This window comes from Geotrypetes seraphini, chromosome 2 (genome assembly GCF_902459505.1).
Source record: "Geotrypetes seraphini chromosome 2, aGeoSer1.1, whole genome shotgun sequence".
Lineage (NCBI taxonomy): Eukaryota > Metazoa > Chordata > Amphibia > Gymnophiona > Dermophiidae > Geotrypetes > Geotrypetes seraphini.
This window is the reverse complement of record NC_047085.1, coordinates 340,904,956-340,922,720: the sequence shown is the minus strand read 5'-3', so window position 1 is coordinate 340,922,720 and position 17,765 is coordinate 340,904,956. Positions and strand designations below refer to the sequence as shown.

Sequence of the window (17,765 nt, the reverse complement as noted above, 5' to 3'; positions counted from 1 at the left end):
ATTTTCTATACTGTTGGTTTGCTGTTTGCCTAAATTCCAAGGAGATGAATTAGAGGTGTGGTTTGCTTAGGCGTATGCCTGTACAAAAAGTTGATAAATAAGGCAAAATCCTTTCTTATTTTTTCTTTTTCCCTAATGTATTATTTAATGTTCTGTGAAGATCTTAATAATAGAAATCACTAGAACACCTAGATTTTAAACCTTGTTTGGGGATATATTAAACTCAAGTGCTTGCGGCAATCTGATATTAAGAACTAATCTTTATCAAAGTTGCCTATTGCGAGCTATCATTGTTTTTTTAGTAATCCCCCTATGTATTGGCTACACTCTTCATTCATATTTCTTTTGTTTTATTTTTTATCCTTTATAGAGTGTTAGGGCTCCTTTTACAAAGGTGCGCTAGCGGTTTTAGCACACGCTAGCTGCTACCGCCTCCTCTTGAGCAGGCGGTAGTGTCTAAGGTAGCGCAAGCTATAGCACGCGCTAATCCGGTGTGTGTGCTAAAAACACTAGCGCACCTTTGTAAAAGGAGCCCCTAGACTTTCTTTCATAATCCCAATCACCTACTTATTGTAAAGTCACTTAATTAGTATTCATGGGTTCCTTAGGCTTTCTACCATTGCTATATATGAATGTCTAGGAATTCAATTAGAGATGACTGAATGATCTGGATAATCTGGTGTTTTTGATTTCGTAGATGGTGCCTAACTTGCTCTACGGAGTGTCTCCATTTCACTCACAACTGAGTTTCTTCAGGAGAACATCAAAAAGGGCCTTCGTGTAAAAAAACAATGATAGCTCGCAATAGGCAGGCCCCTGCGCAGGCCAAAAAACTACAGCCTTCTCAAGAGGAGGCAGTAGCGGCTAGCACGGCCGGCGGTTTAGCGCACGCTATTACGTGCGTTAAACCGCTAGCGCAGCTTTGTAAAAAGAGCCCTATATTTTTAATTAGTTTTCAGAGTTAGTAAAAATATATTTACTCCAATAAAAAAGTGCCACCTTATTTTCTTATTTAAATATTTATTGACATTTAAAGTGGACTAACATAGCTACCACATTATGTAATCCTAAATTAAAACATTTTTTTTCTACCTTTGCTGTTTGTCCATTTAATTTTTCTAAATGTGTTGGCTCCAGTGTCTGATTACTGCTTTCCTGTCTTCTTTTAATTTTCTTTCCAAGAGTCTCCTGTCCATTTGTCATTTATTTCTCCTGTCTCTTTTACCTCCTTCATTACATCTAACTCTAAAACTGATCTGTTTCTTCCATTTTTCTGCCCTATTTATTTAGATTTCATGCAGATTTTCCAGTCTTCAATCTCCTTTTAACCATATCTACCTACAGCTTTCCATTTCTTTTCCTCACTCTGATAATCCAATTCTCTTTCCTCTTATTCCCCAGTCTTTCACTAATTCTGTCCTCTATCCCCCTGTCATCCAGTATCCTCACCCCTGCCATCCAGCATCATCTCCCTACTCTGCCATCCAGCATCTTATCTGTCTCTCCCTCTTCCCCTACCCCCACCTGCCAGCCAGCAGGTCGCTGTTTCCCCCCACCACTTGTCAGCCAGCATATTCTCTGTCTCTCCTTTCCCACCACCATCCAGTATCTCCTTTCTGTCTCTCTCCCCTGCCTCCACCATCCAGCGATTGCTCCAGTCTGTCTGTCTGTGTGCCTCTGCTCCTGGCATGCAACATTGCTGTTGTCTCTTTTTCTTCCCTCCTTTTTCTCACCTCCTTTCCCTCCAACATTTAGCTTTGCCTCTTTCCCCACACCCAGAACTGCTGTGTATCTGCTACATTCCTCGTCTGTCCAGCTGCCAACCAGCATATTCTCTATTTCTCCCCCATCTATTATTTTCTCTGTCTCTCCTTCCCTCCAGCAAGCTTCTCTTCCCTGCCCCATTCAGCATTGCTCTTGTTTATATCTTCAGTCATCCATAACTGTCCCTATCTATCTCTCTTCTACCTCCTCTCTCTTCCATTTCCTCTCTCTGCTGTCTCTCTCCTCCTATTCAGTATTGCCTCCTTGTCTCTTATTTTACCTCATCATATCCAGTATTGCCTTCTCTTTCTCTCATTGCTATCTTTTTTCTCTCTCTCTGCTTAACTACTCATCGTGTATAACCCCATTTCATTCTCTCTCCCCTGCCAGGCCCATGCAGCATAATTTCCCTCCTTGTTGTACCTCCACTAGGTCCATGTCAATAAACAATCAATGAAGATGTATGGGACCACAGCTACTGCTACATGTGTGGTTTCAGAAGTTGATCGGAGAAAGCAGGGTAGCACATTAAGCAATAGCAGAGCTAAGGAAGCCATGGTCCTGCACATCTTCATTCATTGTTTAGTAGCATAACCCAGTGGAGGTGTAACGGGAGGGAGGAAAATGATGCCACATGATGAAATGGGAGATGAGAGAGAAAGAAACAGATCAATATAGGGAGGGAGGGAAAGAGAAATAGGGTAAGCCTAGATGGGAGGACAGAAACGGTGAATCAGGGAAGATTGCAATTCTAATAATTAAACTTATGATATTCATTTGTTTCTTTCAGATTCTTGCCTGATTACATTAGTGGAGACTTTGATTCCATAAGGTCAGATGTCAAGGAGTATTACAAAATGAAGGTAATTTAAGATATCGGCTTAGAAAAGAACTAATGTTGTGGCTTGTTTTGGAGCTAGCTTCATAAGCACTCTTACAGGCAACAGTGTTCTCCCTAGGGCCTTTTAGCCGGGCGCTCCACCCGATTAATTTAGATGACCGCCCATCAAATCATGGCCTTCAGATCTCCGAGGATCTCGGAGAGAACGGGAACCTGAAGGCCTTGAGCATGTGCAGATGCTCAAGGCCCAGCGCGAAGGAGGCAGATCTTTGGGCACCGGCACCAGCATGTCCTGTGCGTTGGTGCCGGTGCGGGTTCCAAATGGGGATAAGAAATGTGATTGGGTGGGTGCCTTTTTGATGCCGGATCGCGGCGAGGAGGGGGTGCGACGCGAGCGGAGGGTGCCGGATCGCAGGGGTGGGGGGGGCTGGAAAAAATTTCTGGGGAGAACACTGGACAATATGACCTATTATGATTTTAAAAAAGGTATATGTATTCTTTGCTGGGAAATGAACTTTAATAAGCACACTTTCTTGCATCAATGTTAATTTATTTTGATTTTTAAACCTTTTAACAAAAACTCAAGAATTTCAGAAAAAAAGAAGCAAATAAACACACATTATAAATCGTTTAAATATTCACAATTACACATTGATTACTCCTAGGAGAATTCAGAATTTGTGTTAATTTCCCCACCTCCGCACGACACATAAAGTTCTGTGAAGATGCTGGCATCAGTTCTCTTTTCAATTTCTTTCTTCTCTTCCTTGCAGAAAGAGGAAGACGAAGTTAAGCATTACACATTGGCTACTTCTTCATCTGCCAGTTAAGACCTACCCAACTGTTTATGTGAACTACACGAACCTCTATACAACTCTGTGGTTCACATAAACAGTTGAGTCTTGGCTAGCAAAGGAAGAGATAGCAGCTCGATGTATAGGGGAGACAATAAGGAGTGCCGATGGAGTATGTGCCATGGGGATGAGAGCAAATTAGTGTGCCATGGAGATGGGGTGGAGGACAGAGAAAATGAGAGTTCCTTGAGGATATGGGGAAGCAAGCATGGGAAGGCAGGTATGCCATGGGGATGGGAGTGAGGGTGCGAACAAAATAAGGTGAGAGTACTGTGATGATTGGGGGAGTGCAAGCTGAGTGTTCTATGGGGATAAGCAGAGGCGGAGCAACATGAAAGTGTGCTATGGGAACTGGGTGAGGGAAGCAAGCAGAGCAAGATAAGAGTATGCCACAGTGATTTCCAGAGAAAGGAAAATGGTAAAACCAGAGGACATAATTTTAGGTTGAGGGGTGGGAGACTCAAGAGCAATGTAAGGAAATTCTTCTTTACAGATAGGTGGTGGATGCCTGGAATGTGCTCCCGAGAGAGATGGTGGAGAGGAAAATGGTGACAGAGCTTAAAAAAAAGTGTGGGATGGACACGGAGTATCTAGAATCAAAAAATAATAGTAAATATTGTAGAACTAAGGCCAGTACTGGACAGACTTGCACGGTCTATGTCTGTATAAGGCCATTTGGGGGAGGATGGGCTGGGGAGGGCTTCTATGGCTGGGAGGGTATAGATCAGTGGTTCTCAACCCTGTCCTGGGGGCCCCCCAGCCAGTCAGGTTTTCAAGATATCTGTAATGAATATGCATGAGAGAGATTTGCATATAATGGAAGTGAAAGGTATGCAAATCTCTCTCCTGCATATTTATTAGGAATATCTTGAAAACCCGACTGGCTGGGGGGCCCCCAGGATAGGGTTGAGAACCACTGGTGTAGATGGACTGGAGTGAGCTTTGATGGAGACTTCAGTAGTTGGAACCTAAGAACAGTACCGGGCATAGCTTTAGATTCGTGCCCAGAAATAGCTAAGGAGAAGAAGAAAAAAAAATGCTAAAAATTTTTTAGATTGAATCAAGTTGGGCAGACTAGATGGACCATTTGGGTCTTTATCTGCCGTCATCTACTATGTTACTATGTTTTTATTTAGGGAGTATTGTGTCAGGATTGAGGTACCTGTAAAAAGCAAAAATGTCAGAATCCAAACTTATAAAGCATATTCGATCTCAATTGCACACGCTCAAAATTTAACAAACTTCATTCTTCAAGCCTCCAATAATGATGACCATGTCTTACATTGGGGATTTAAAACCCCAGTGGCAACCAGATCAACATATTTCTATGTCTGACGTCAGACTAAGACTAATGTCATCCATTCTAATTCTTCATTAAGTCATGATGAACAAACACAGTTCAATTCAAATACCCACTTTTGTTCCTTATAATTAAGCAATTTCTCTAAATTCCCTCCCTCACACCCAATTTGTCATTGATGCACCATCTAATATTGGTAATAGAATGTTTTTTAAAATGTGCCAATGATAAACCAAGACAGTGGTGGGATGATTTTTTAACTTAATCAGGAGTGATGTTCCAGTAAGAGGTTGCAGTAATGGTGGATGGAAAAATTCATTTTCAAATGAAAGCCATCCAGGTGGTATTTCCAGTAATGTCTTCAGTAAACCACCAAATCCTTGTTGTAACATATAAGCTATATGATAATATCTAAAGTTAGGAAAATGCACCTCGCCCAGCTTTCTGGGAGATTTTAATTTCTTTAGGGTGGTCCTGGGGGGTTGGGGATTCCATTAAAATCTGCTCTAAAGTCATTAAGTATGAGCATAAATGCTTAGAGATGCTAAGGTAAGGATAAAATCATTAAAGAATAGTTCACAGCTGGAATGATCATCATTAGAGAATATATAAGTTTGGCAATATAGTCTCTGATTGCAGTCAAGATCTAAACTAAGGACTCCTTTTACAAAGGTGCGTTAGGGCCTTAATGTGCGGAATAGCGCATGCTAAAATGCCACGCACACTAGTCGCTACCGCCTCCTCTTGAACAGGTGGTAGTTTTTCGGGTAGCGCACACTAATCCAGTGCGTGTGCTAAAAACGCTAGCACACCTTTGTAAAATATGCAATCATATTAAATTTAAACACTTTTAATCATTTCAACCTTTTTAGGATCCTCAGAATCAAGAGCAGTAGTCCTTCATAACTTCTTAGAAAAACTGTTCAAATCGTCATCGATCCTGTTTTTTAGTTTATCTTTACTCATCATATTAGTATAAATACTTTTAAGAACATAAGAACTGCCATCTCCGGATCAGACCCTAGGTCCATCAAGTCCGGCAATCCGCTCTCGCGGAGGCCCAGCCAGGTGTAACCTGGCGAACAAAAAAAGGTTAGTCACCCATATCCTTCTTTGCATCTTTCGAGGAGATGTGCATCTAACTTGCCCTTAAAACCAAGAACTGTGGGTTCCGCACAACCTCTACCGGGAGAGCGTTCCAGGTGTCCATCACTCGCTGCGTGAATCAGAACTTCTTGGCGTTTGTCCTGGACTTGTCCCCCCTGAGCTTCAGTCCATGACCTCTTGTCCTGGTCACATTTGACATCGTAAATAACTTTTTATCCTGCTCTATCTTGTCGATTCCTTTTATTATCTTAAAAGTCTCAATCAGATCCCCTTGCAGTCTCCTTTTCTCAAGGGAGAACAGTCCCAGTTTTTTAAGTCGTTCTTTGTAGTTCAAGTTTTCCATACCTTTAACTAGCTTCATTGCTCGCCTCTGCACCCTCTCCAGCAGTTTTATATCCTTCTTTAGGTAGGGAGACCAGTGTTAGACACAGTATTCCAAGTGTGGTCTGACCATTGCTCTATATTATGACCTTCTCTGATCTATTAGTGATTCCCTTCTTTATCATGCCCAACATTCTATTTGCTTTCTTTGCCGCTGCCGCGCATTGTGCCGACGGTTTCAGAGTCTTATCTATCAGTATCCCCAGGTCCTTTTCTTGTTCGCTCTTACCCAGAGTTGCACCTGACATTCTATACTCGTGCTCCTTGTTCTTTCTGCCCAAATGCATTACCTTGCATTTTTCCACATTAAACTTCATCTGCCATTTCTCTGCCCATTTCTCTAACTGGCTCAAATCTCTCTGTAGTTCATCACTATCCTTTTGTGATCCGATTGCCTGACATAACTTCGGGTCATCTGCAAACTTGATGACCTCACTGGATGTTCCATCTTCTAGGTCGTTGATGAAAATATTAAATAAGATGGGCCCAAGAACCGAGCCCTGGGGCACACCGCTAGTCACTTTTTTCCAGTCTGAGAACTTCCCATTTAAGCCCACCCTCTGCATTCTGTTTTCCAGCCATTTGCCTATCCACCGTAGTATGTCTCCCTCTATTCCGTGGCTTTGTAATTTCCTGAGAAGTCTTTCGTGTGGGACTTTGTCAAACGCTTTCTGGAAATCCAAGTATATTATGTCCACTGGTTCCCCGTTATCAATATGTTTGTTTACTGTTTCAAAGAATTGTAGTAAATTTGTCAAGCATGACTTCCCTTTCCTGAAGCCGTGCTGACTGGCTCTCATCTTTTATTATTTAAATAATACTTAAAACACCCCCAAATCAGGCACTTATCATATATTAAAGTTCTGTCAGCTCGGGACTTGCCAACATGTTTGACCTCCTCAGCTGTAGCAAGGCTATCCCCTAAGCATAAAAAATATACAGAATTACTACACTCTGCCCTGTTTATTATTATGATTATGTTGTATAATCTAACTTTAATTTATTACAGTAAGCTTATTCATTCTCTTAGGGCTCTTTATACTAAGGTGCGCTAAGGGTTTTAGCGCGTGCTACAATACCACACACGCTAAATGCTAATGCCTCCATAGAGCTTGCATTAATATTTTTCATTTAGCGCGCGCTAAAATTGCTAGCGCACCTTAGTAAAAGGAGCCCTTACCTTGTGGTATTATGTTCCACCATCAAGCCTGCTATTTATGCTGGACAAGATGGTGGCAGCGTTTTTTCAAATGTTATTATTCAGAATACACTGCGACGTCGGTTTATTCAAGTGCTCTGATTGGGCATCCTACGTTTTCATACTGCCCACTATTTGCTGCTGTTCACTTCGTCTTTTCTCTATATTAATTAGCATAGCATATAACATACAAATCCTATACGATCTTTCAAGTTTACAGTAAAGTTGTCCATTCAATTTCTAAATTTAACCCTTTAGGAGTTACTGTTTGTAAGGTGAAAATCAATTTGTGTTCTTTATAATTTAGGAACTTGTCACAATTACCACCCTTCTATTATTTGATCTATTATTCATCACTTGAATTTTTGTCCACCCAGTGCTGAACTAAGGGGGCTTGTAATGTCCCCATAGTTATTTTTGATTTATGCTTGTTCATTCGAATTTGAACTAGTCTACTACTTCTCCCTATATAAATAAGGTTACAAGGACACTGTATCATATAAATTATGTTTTTACTTTTACAGGTTATTGATGTTATTGATGTTTTAGCTCTAATGATTTCCCTCTTTGTTGGTACTATCTATTCATATCCTTCTATGATATACTGACACCATTGACAAGTTCCACAAGCTTTATGTGAATGTACTGAAGTGCCCTTATCTCTAATGGCATATCTATTTTTTTGCTATTATTTCACCAATATTTGTATTTCTCTGGTATGCTATTGTTGGCGGTGTTGTAAATTCATCAAGTAGCGATTGAATGATATGTCAATGTTTTAAGATCATGACTTTCATTTGTTGACCTATTTTATTAAATGGAAGCACGCAGACTAATTTTTCTTCTTCTACTTGATCTCGTTCTGCATTTTGTAGCAATAGTTCTCTTTGTGCAAATTGTGCCCTCAAATAGGCCTTTCTTATTGCCAATTTTGGATACTTCCTATCTAGTGAGCTCTGTTGTAAGATCTTAGCTTGCCAATTTTGGATACTTCCTATCTAGGGATCTCTGTTGTAAGATCTTGGCTTGCCGATTTTGGATACTTCCTATCTAGCGATCTCTGTTGTAAAATCTTGGCTTGCCAATTTTGGATACTTCCTACCTAACGATCTCTGTTGTAAGATCTTGGCTTCTTTCTGGTATAATTCCATAGTGGAACATATTCTCCGTATTCTTAGGAATTGCCCCACTGGCAAGTTATATCGCAGTGAATACAGATGGAAACTGTGAAATTGTAACAATGTATTCTGTTCTGCCGGTTTTCGGTAAATTTTTGTAAGTAATTCTGTATCCTTTCTCATTAAGATAAGTGTCTGATTTGGGGACGTTTTAAATATTATTTAAATAACAAAAGAGAAAAGTATTTATACTAATATTATGAGTAAAGATAAACAAAAAAACAGGATCAATGACAATTTGAGCAGTTTTTCTATGAAGTTATGAAGGACTACTGTGCTTGATTCTGAGGATCCTAAAAAAGGTGAAATGATTATTAAAAGTGTATAAATTTAATACGATTGCACATTTGTATGACCATCATTAGAGAATGACATGGGGTTAGATTCTCGCAGTTAATCTGCAGTAATGGGAAAAAAAATTAAAGTGTATACCACGGTTATCGGGTTAAAACTTTTTATTGCCCTCTGGGAGTGGTAAAAAGCTTTGCTCCTGCAGTAGGAAAACACCTGCGGTTACTATGCCAGGTCAGCATCTCTATGCCTTTCTCCCTGCGCCTATTGTACTTTAAAGAGCCTTAGCCATGGAGAAGAATCTTCACATGCCTGTTCAGCTCCTTTATTCTGCTACATTCCTTCATAATGTATCACATCAGAAGAGGAGATCATGTAGACGAAAGACCTTGGAGCAGGCCTGTGAAGATTCTTCTCCATGGCTGAGGGTCCTTTAGGCACAATAGGGGTGAGGAGGAATGCATAGAGATTGCAACTCACGGATATGGGTTCTACCATAACAATTTTATTTCTGAGTCCAACAAACTCTTTTCTCTATTGCATTCCTTTTTATCATGAGCTACATATACTGTACAATGATAGTTCTTTGGATATATGCCTTCATAGCATTCCTGTGTCTCTTCTCTATTAAGTTGCCATCTGTAAGCACTTCAGGATTGAGTCTCCATATCACTTTGCAAGGCATATGATCTTGTGGACCTAACTTGCAAGTAATAGCTGTATGATTGGCCAGTAGAGAAGCATGAAGGCAGATAAAGGCCAAATAACCCATCTAGTCTGCCCATCCACAGCATTCACTATCTCCTCAAGAGATCCCACTTACCTGTCCCACTCTTTCTTGGATTCAGACACATTTTTTGTTTCTACCACCTCTATCAGGAGACTGTCCCATGCATCAACTACCCTTTCTTTAAAAAATCATTTCTGTAGGCTACTCCTGAGCTTATTATCACTTAACTTCATCCTATGCCTTCTCATTACGGAGCTTCCTTTCACATGAAAGAAACTTGCCTCGTGTATTTATGCCATTTAGTTATTTAAATGTCTCTATCATAGCTCCCCTCTCCTGCCTTTCCTCCAAAGTATACATATTGAGATCTTGAAATTTGTCCTCGTTTGCCTTAAGTAGCCATTTAAGTAGCCTTCCTCTGGACTGACTCCATCCTACTCCAAAATTGTGCACAATATTCACCTGGAGTACTGCGTCCAGCACTGGTCGCCGTACATGAAGGACACGATACTACTCAAAAGGGTCCAGAAAAGAGCAACTAAGATGGTTAAGGGGCTGGAGGAGTTGCTGTACAGCGAAAGATTAGAGAAACTTGGTCTCTTCATCCTTGAGCAGAGGAGATTGAGAGAGGACATGTTCGAAACATTCAAGGTATTGAAGGGAATAGACTTAGTAGATAAGGACAGGTTGTTCACCCTCTCCAAGGTAGGGAGAACGAGAGGGCACTCTCTAAAATTGAAAGGGGATAGATTCTGTACAAACATAAGGAAGTTCTTCTTCACCCAGAGAGTGGTAGAAAACTGGAACACTCTTCCGGAGTCTGTCATAGGGGAAAACACCCTCCAGGGATTCAAAACAAAGTCTGACAAGTTCCTGCTGAACCGGAACGCATGCAGGTAGGGCTAGTCTCAGTTAGGGCGCTGGTCTTTGACCAGAGGGCCGCCGCGTGAGCGGACTGCTGGGCACGATGGACCACTGGTCAGACCCAGCAGCGGTAATTCTTATGTTCTTATGTAAATGAAATCTCATCAGTCTTATACAGAGGTATCAATACCTCCTTTTTACTACTGGCAATTCCTCTCCCAAGCAACCTAGCTTTTGCTGTTGCCTTTTCCACCTGTTTGGCCACACCCAAGTCCCGCTTCTCTTTCGTGCACAAAAATTCTTCACCTCCTAAACTGTACCGTTCCCTCAGGTTTTTGCAGCCCAAAGCATGACCTTGCATTTTTAGCCTTAAATCTTAGCTGCCAAATTTCAGACCATTTCTCAAGCTTCACTATGTCCTTTCTCATGTTATCCACACCATCAGGAGTTTCTGCTGTATTGTAGATTTTTATATCATCCGCGAATGTTAAAAAGAACAATATTCTTACCATCACAGAATTTACGCGTAGCTTTCATCATCCCAGCACCTAACTTTGGGTGACCTTTACCGAATTCCCCTCTTTATGCTTAACAAGTCTTTTAAAACTGTCCTGTTCAAGTACATTTGTCCCAGTGCATCCTGGCAATGAAGTGAGTTTGATATCCATGATCTAGGTAACGTAATAATTTGATTAGCATCTAATATTATTTTAAAATGTATTTTCTTCTCCTTTGGATTTTTAACAGAATTTGAAACATATCTGAGGTCTGATGACATTAGCCTTTATTCACAACTCCCTGGGGGATTTGTCACCCATTTGATATCCTTCTCAATTAACTTTTTATTCTAGTTATTGCAAAAATAGCCTTCCTCAGAGGTTCATGCACCCAGATTCCTTTTGGACACTAATCATAACTCTAAAATCCAACAACTTGCTACAGCTATTGCTCTATCACTGTGACTCCCTCCCATCCACAGCATCCCCAGCCTTGGTTGACACATGGAATGAATAATCTGCCCCAGATCCCTCCACGTAGTAATGCACAGCACTGAGCCACCAGTTCATCCTCAGCGTCTAATATTCTTAATTTCATGCTTTAGAAACTTCATACCCTGTAAAGAGTGAATTAAAGTGCACTTTAGACAAATATGAAGAATACAAAGCAAGATGAAAAAGATACCTTGCCATTCATGGCTCCAGTAAAAAAAAAAAAAAAAAAATTTCAGCGGTATTACAGTTGTGCCACTAGCTGTTCAGAAGTACAGGCAATGTGAAACAAGCATTCAGTTTCTTCACCAGGTTTTTGCCACAGTTTCTCTACAGAGAGCTCAACGGCCAGCACTGTACCTTCAGATTTATTATAAATTTAATTCCACGGTGAGTTTAAACTAAATGTTGCATATGTTTAAATATGAGTGCAGGCCACATTTTTAGTAAAATATGTTTATTTAACAAAGTGGAAGCATATAAACATGACAACATAAAACAATTTTCATATAAGTTCGCACATTATAAACCCTAAGCACCTCCCCCCCACCCATACCCTCTTATAAACCCAAAGTGTGAGGGTTCAAAACATTTACCTCACTAAATCAAACATTCAAAAGACGACTTCTGGCATGAGGAGTAAGATCCATCCAAAAATGCTCCCAAATGATCCGGAAACGACGTCCCAGACCACCATCCAATGCTTCAAAATGTGTACGCTCCAAGGAAGCTTGAAAGAGCATTAGAGATCTCCGGTGACTATAGGTTGGGGGGTCAGTGGACAGCCAATGAGTCAGAATGGCTTTTTTGCCCAACAACATCACTCGGGCTACAAAACCCGACATACCCTTAGGTTTAGGACACGCTATTTGATAATACCCAAATAGTGCTCTGGGTGTAGGCAGCCAATGTCTGCCCCATAAAGAAGTTGTATATCACCCCAAACAAGTCCAAAAGTGCTGAATACGAGGACAGGACCAAAACATATGTCCCAGTGTAGTTCGAGCCTGTGCACATTTAGGGCAATTGTGTACTTGGGTAATTCCCATCCTGTGTGCTCTCAGGGGTGGAATATACAGCCTGAGAAGGAACTTAAGCTGAAGTTCCCAATGAAGAACATTGGATGATAACTTCCGTGAAGTCTTCAAAGTCTTTTGTATTTGCAAAGCCATAATCTCACACTGCAGGTCCTCTGACCAGGAAGCAGCTAGGATTTCCAAATTAATACCTGGTTGCACATCACGAAGTCCCACATGTTGAAATCGCAAGGGAATCAACTGTTGAGCTGAAAAACTGAACATCTCAGAGATAGCTTCCCGACAGTCCTCCATTAAGTGAATTCCTGGTAATGATTGTACATAATGGTGGATCTGCCAATAAGCAAACAGATCCACCTCCAACAGACCAAAGGAGTGTTGCAAAGAGCGAAAGGATGCCAATGTCCCCTCTTCCGTATACAATTGAAAAAGATATTGTAGTCCTTGGGATGCCCACCTCCGAAAAGGGGGATTCTGTAAACCTGGGACAAAGTCACAATTCCCCTGTATCGAGAGGTATGGAGAAATCAGAGAGGACCGCTTTAAACAAGCACAAACCCATCTCCACATCCGTTTTGCAGGGGCAAAAAATGGATAGTTTGCCACCATGGAGCGGAGCTGGGGCTGAAACATGTAATAAATAACTAATATGATAAGGAGTTAAAACGAGCTGGGGCTGAAACATGTAATAAATAACTAATATGATAAGGAGTTAAAATGGACAACTCTACCTGAGTTGCAGAAAAATAAGATGTACCTCGAAACCAATCATTAATATGTCTCATCTTGCATGCCAGGGCATACCAACGAATATTCAACAAGCCATAACCTCCCCTCTCCCTAGGCTGACACATGCACAGAATAGTCATGCACGGTTTCTTGCCCCCCCCCCCCCCCAAAGATAAGATTGCAACAGGCTGGAGAGTTGTAGATTATAAGCATGCGTTAATAACAGTGGTAAAACCTGAAAACGATATAGCCATTTTGGAAACAATACCATATTATACAAAGCCACCCGCCCTGCAACTGATAAAGGAAAAGTCTTCCATATTTTAAATTGCCACCTCATTTCCTCCAATAGCGGCAAGACATTACAGATATATAGAGTGGACAAATCACGAGGTAGCCATACCCCTAAATATTTGAGTGCCGTGGGGGCCCAAGAAAAGGGAAATGTCCCCTCCCAAGTATCCTGAAGAGCTATTGGAATAGCTAAGGCCTTAGATTTACAATAATTCAATGTGAACCCCGAATAAAACCAAAACTCTTCCAGAGATTGTAAAAGAGTAGGTAAGGAAGAGAAAGGTTGTGTCAGAGTAAATATTAAATCATCAGCAAAGGCCAAAACCTTTACAGTATGGTGAGCAAATGTCATCCCTGTCACAGCAGGATCCCGCTGTACGGTTCTTAAAAAAGGCTCTATCTAGATAAAAGCAAAAAAGGAAGTGGGGACAACGGACATCCCTGCCAAGTTCCACGTTCTATCGGAAAACTCTCAGTAATGGTGTCATTTATTAATAAACGCGCTACCGGGGAGGTCTATAAAATCTTTAACGCCCTTGCATACAAACCTGACACTCCCATATAGTCCAGAACACCAAACAGAAAAGTCCAGTAAACCTGATCAAAAGCACGAGCTGCATCTAAACTCACCAATAGTAGGGGAATTTCATGGACTTGTGCATGGGCCATAGTTAAAAGTACTTTACGAACATTTGTATGGACTGCCTGCCTCTAACAAATCCCACCTGCTCCACTCCAATGAGATCAGGAAGAAGCAAGGACAGAATCTTTGCCAAAATTTTTACATCAACATTAAGGAGTGAAATAGGGGCGATAGGACTCAATAGACGTGGCCTCCTTTCCCGGTTTCAAAATTATTGTAATCCATGCCTCATTAGCACCTGGGGGGAAGCTCCTTTGGGCAATAACATGTGTAAAATAATCTCTCAAAGGAGCTCCAATCTGAGAGGATAGCGATTTATAAAATTCGGCTGTGAAGCCATCAGGTCCAGGGGCAGAGAAATTCTTCAGATTCTGAATCACCCTCTGGAGTTCCCTGGAGGAGATCGGAGCATTTAAAATCACAGTGGCAGCGTCAGAAATCTTGGGTAAGCCTGAATCAGCAAGGTAGTCCCCAATCAGGGAACTCGCTTCCTAAGTACGCTCTGCATAAAAATCCTGAAAGTAGGATCGAAAGAGATGTGCAATCTGAGATGTTTTATGGTGAAGCTGCCCCGTCCCATCTTTTATCCCCAGTATAAAACGCTGTCCTCTCGCCCTTTTCGTGAGATATGATAATAGCTTGCCCACACGATTACCGTATTTATGATAATTAAATTTTTGATAGAATAACATCTTCATCGTGCTTTCATGAATATGGGTATTAAGAGAGGTCTCTATGGAAATTATAGATTCTCTAGCGGCCAAAGATGGACAAGTCACGTAATGACGCTTAGCAGCCGCTAAGTCTCTCTCCAAACGAATAAAACCCCGAGAGAGCCGACGATTTAGGGCTATTACATAAGCAATACAGTCTCCCCTAAGAATCGCCTTAGCTGTGCTCCAAAACAAGTCCAGGTTATTCATATGTTGACCATTAAACTCAAAAAACTCCTCCTACTTTTTTGGAAAAATTCTTTAAAATGAGCATCATGAAACAAATAACTAGGAAAACGCCAATAGGCTGGTCCCCTGACACCAAAACCAATATTCACATCAAGCCAAATCAGAGCATGATCAGAGTTCACTGCAGGACCAATGACGGCCGAGTCAACATTCAGAAAGGAGTGTCTAGCAGTAAGAATATAATCTATCCTAGAAAATGTTCCATGAGCTCGAGATCTATGAGTATAATCCCGTTCCGTTGTATGTAATCGCCAGGGGTCCACTAAGTCTAAGGTCGAACATAAAAATGGAATTCTGCGAGTCCTCATTCCCGACATGAGGATCCAGGAGTCGAACGATCACAACTAGGATCAAGAACCTGATTAAAGTCACCTGACAAAAACAATGGACTCCCTGTGTGGGCCACCATTACTGCCGCCAAATGCTCAAAAAAGGAGTGACCGTAAACATTCAGAGCATATATACTCATAAGAAAGAAAGAGTAAGTACCTACAGTAATATGGAGCAATATAAAACGACCCTGTGGATCGCGTTCCACTAGGCGCATCTACTGTGGCAGGGATTTTTTAATTAAAATGGCTACACCTGTTTTTTTTTGTGGCGAGGAGGCTGCATAAACTGCACCCACCCAGGATCTCTTTAATTTAGAATGTTCCTTGTCCATCAAGTGGGTTTCCTGGAGACAGACTATATCTGCTTTATAACGTTTTAACTGGTTCAAAATTTTAGTACGTGTAATAGGGGAGGTGATACCCGAAACATTCCAGGAGACTATGCGAAGAGCATTGGTTAGTGCCATGGAAGAACAAAAATTCTAATTGGTAAACCAAACCATGCCATCAACCAAAATCCCCCCCCCCCCAGGCCCCCAGCCTGACCCAGGGTGGATACTCCAAGAAAACAGTAAGTGTAAAGAATAAGAAGGTGAACCAACTCACACGAAGCACTTGAAAAAGACATCTCCTCTCCAGAGTTCCTCCTCCCCAACCACCCCCACCCAACCTCCCCTCCTCTCAACCCCCCCGCTCCCCTCAGTTCTATACCCCCCCTCTGGATCAGACACATCCACAGACTCCACCAACGTGAGCCTTAAGATGTGTGAGACCACAAAAAGATGCCCCCCCCCCCCGAGTCAAAACAAAATAGCCAATAATGCGGGAGTGTCCATTAGGTCTCCAAAGCACAAACTGAGAATGATACAATAGTGGTGCAAAATAAACAGAAATTGGTAAACACTCAGTAACAGAAAATCTACCAGTACATTAAACTGTGTAGCAGAAAGTATTTACTAACTTTTGCTAAGAAAAGTCCAGGTTGCAGCTATAGAAGTCTTGACCCTTATCAAGTAGGGTTCTGTGATGAATTCACATGAGTATTAATATACAGAGCTGCATCTTCTGAGGTGTCAAAAGAGTGCCACTGGCCCTGAAGGTGAAGGCGCAGAAGAGCCAGATAAATAAACATGAAACGCAGCTTTTTCTCTGCTAAAGTAATGCAGAGTGGGTAAAATTTTTTACATTTCTCCAAAAAAGCCGCAGAGTAGTCCTGGAAAATGCGGACTTCCGAATCTTCAAACTTTAAGCCATCTCGAAGTTGTTTATATTTGCATAAAATCTCAACCTTATGGTTATAGTTAAGCAGCTTGGCGATGATCATGCGCGGGCGCGCTTCACGATGTAGCTCCTTGCCTAGGCGGTGTGCCCGCTCCAGCCAGATGGGGCCTAAAGCCTCACGCAGGGGAAACTGATCCCACAGCCAGCCCTCAAGAGTGGACACGAGGGAGGGACCGCTCACAGTCTCTAGGATCCCCAAGAAACGAAGGTTAGACCTACGGGATCTATTTTCCAAATCTTCCAATCTTTCAGCCTGGGTATGGGTAAGGTCCCACAGGGTCTGAATAGCTGCTGTTTGCTCCCCCTGTGCGTCATCCAGGCAGAAAACACGCGATTCGAGCTCCGTGGTGCACCTGGCTGTGTCAACGAGGTATCATCAAGCTTCTGCAATTGCGCGGAAAGCTTGTCCAAACTAGGCTGCGTCGCCTTAGTAATATCGCAGAGGGTCTCCGGGGACAGCTGACTCACCTCCACACTAGAGCCCAGTGCCATTTTGTCCTCGGCCAACTTCAGATGTTTGCGGTCTTTTTTTATTAGATTTTGTGGCCATGGTGCGCACCGCGGAAGACAAATATTTGTCCATGCACTGACCCCGCTGCAAGAAATTACATGTAGATCGCCCAATGGCCCGAACTGCAGTATAAAAGCGAGTAAACGACTCAGGGCCCGGGAGCTCAGGCAGAGTGCGACTGCCCATGCTTACTGCATCACGTGATCCCTCCATGCAGGCCACATTTTAAGAGAAGCACTTATTATCAATTGAGATAAATGCATGGTTGAATTAGTGTAGCAAATGGCACCTTGGTAGCTGAGAGGAATGAGTTTTACAACTTACATGTGAAGTTAATCATTATAATACAGGATAAAGGAAATACAGTGGTGCCTCGCATAACGGACGCCTCGCACAGCGAACGCTGCGCACAACGAACTTTATGTCTTGATTCGTACAACGAACTTCGTTTCACACAACGAAGTCGCCCGAGCTGCATC

General features: G+C 41.9%; 1 protein-coding gene across 2 annotated transcripts in view; it reads left to right on the top strand.

The window, feature by feature from the left end:
- Positions 1-17,765, top strand: part of TPK1 (thiamin pyrophosphokinase 1) — a 412,744-nt gene that overhangs the window by 196,822 nt on the left and 198,157 nt on the right. For both annotated transcript variants that reach the window (XM_033930308.1, XM_033930309.1), the window contains one exon: positions 2,555-2,627. In XM_033930308.1, coding sequence (XP_033786199.1) covers positions 2,555-2,627 — 73 coding nt within the window. The remainder of the gene's footprint in view (positions 1-2,554; positions 2,628-17,765) is intronic.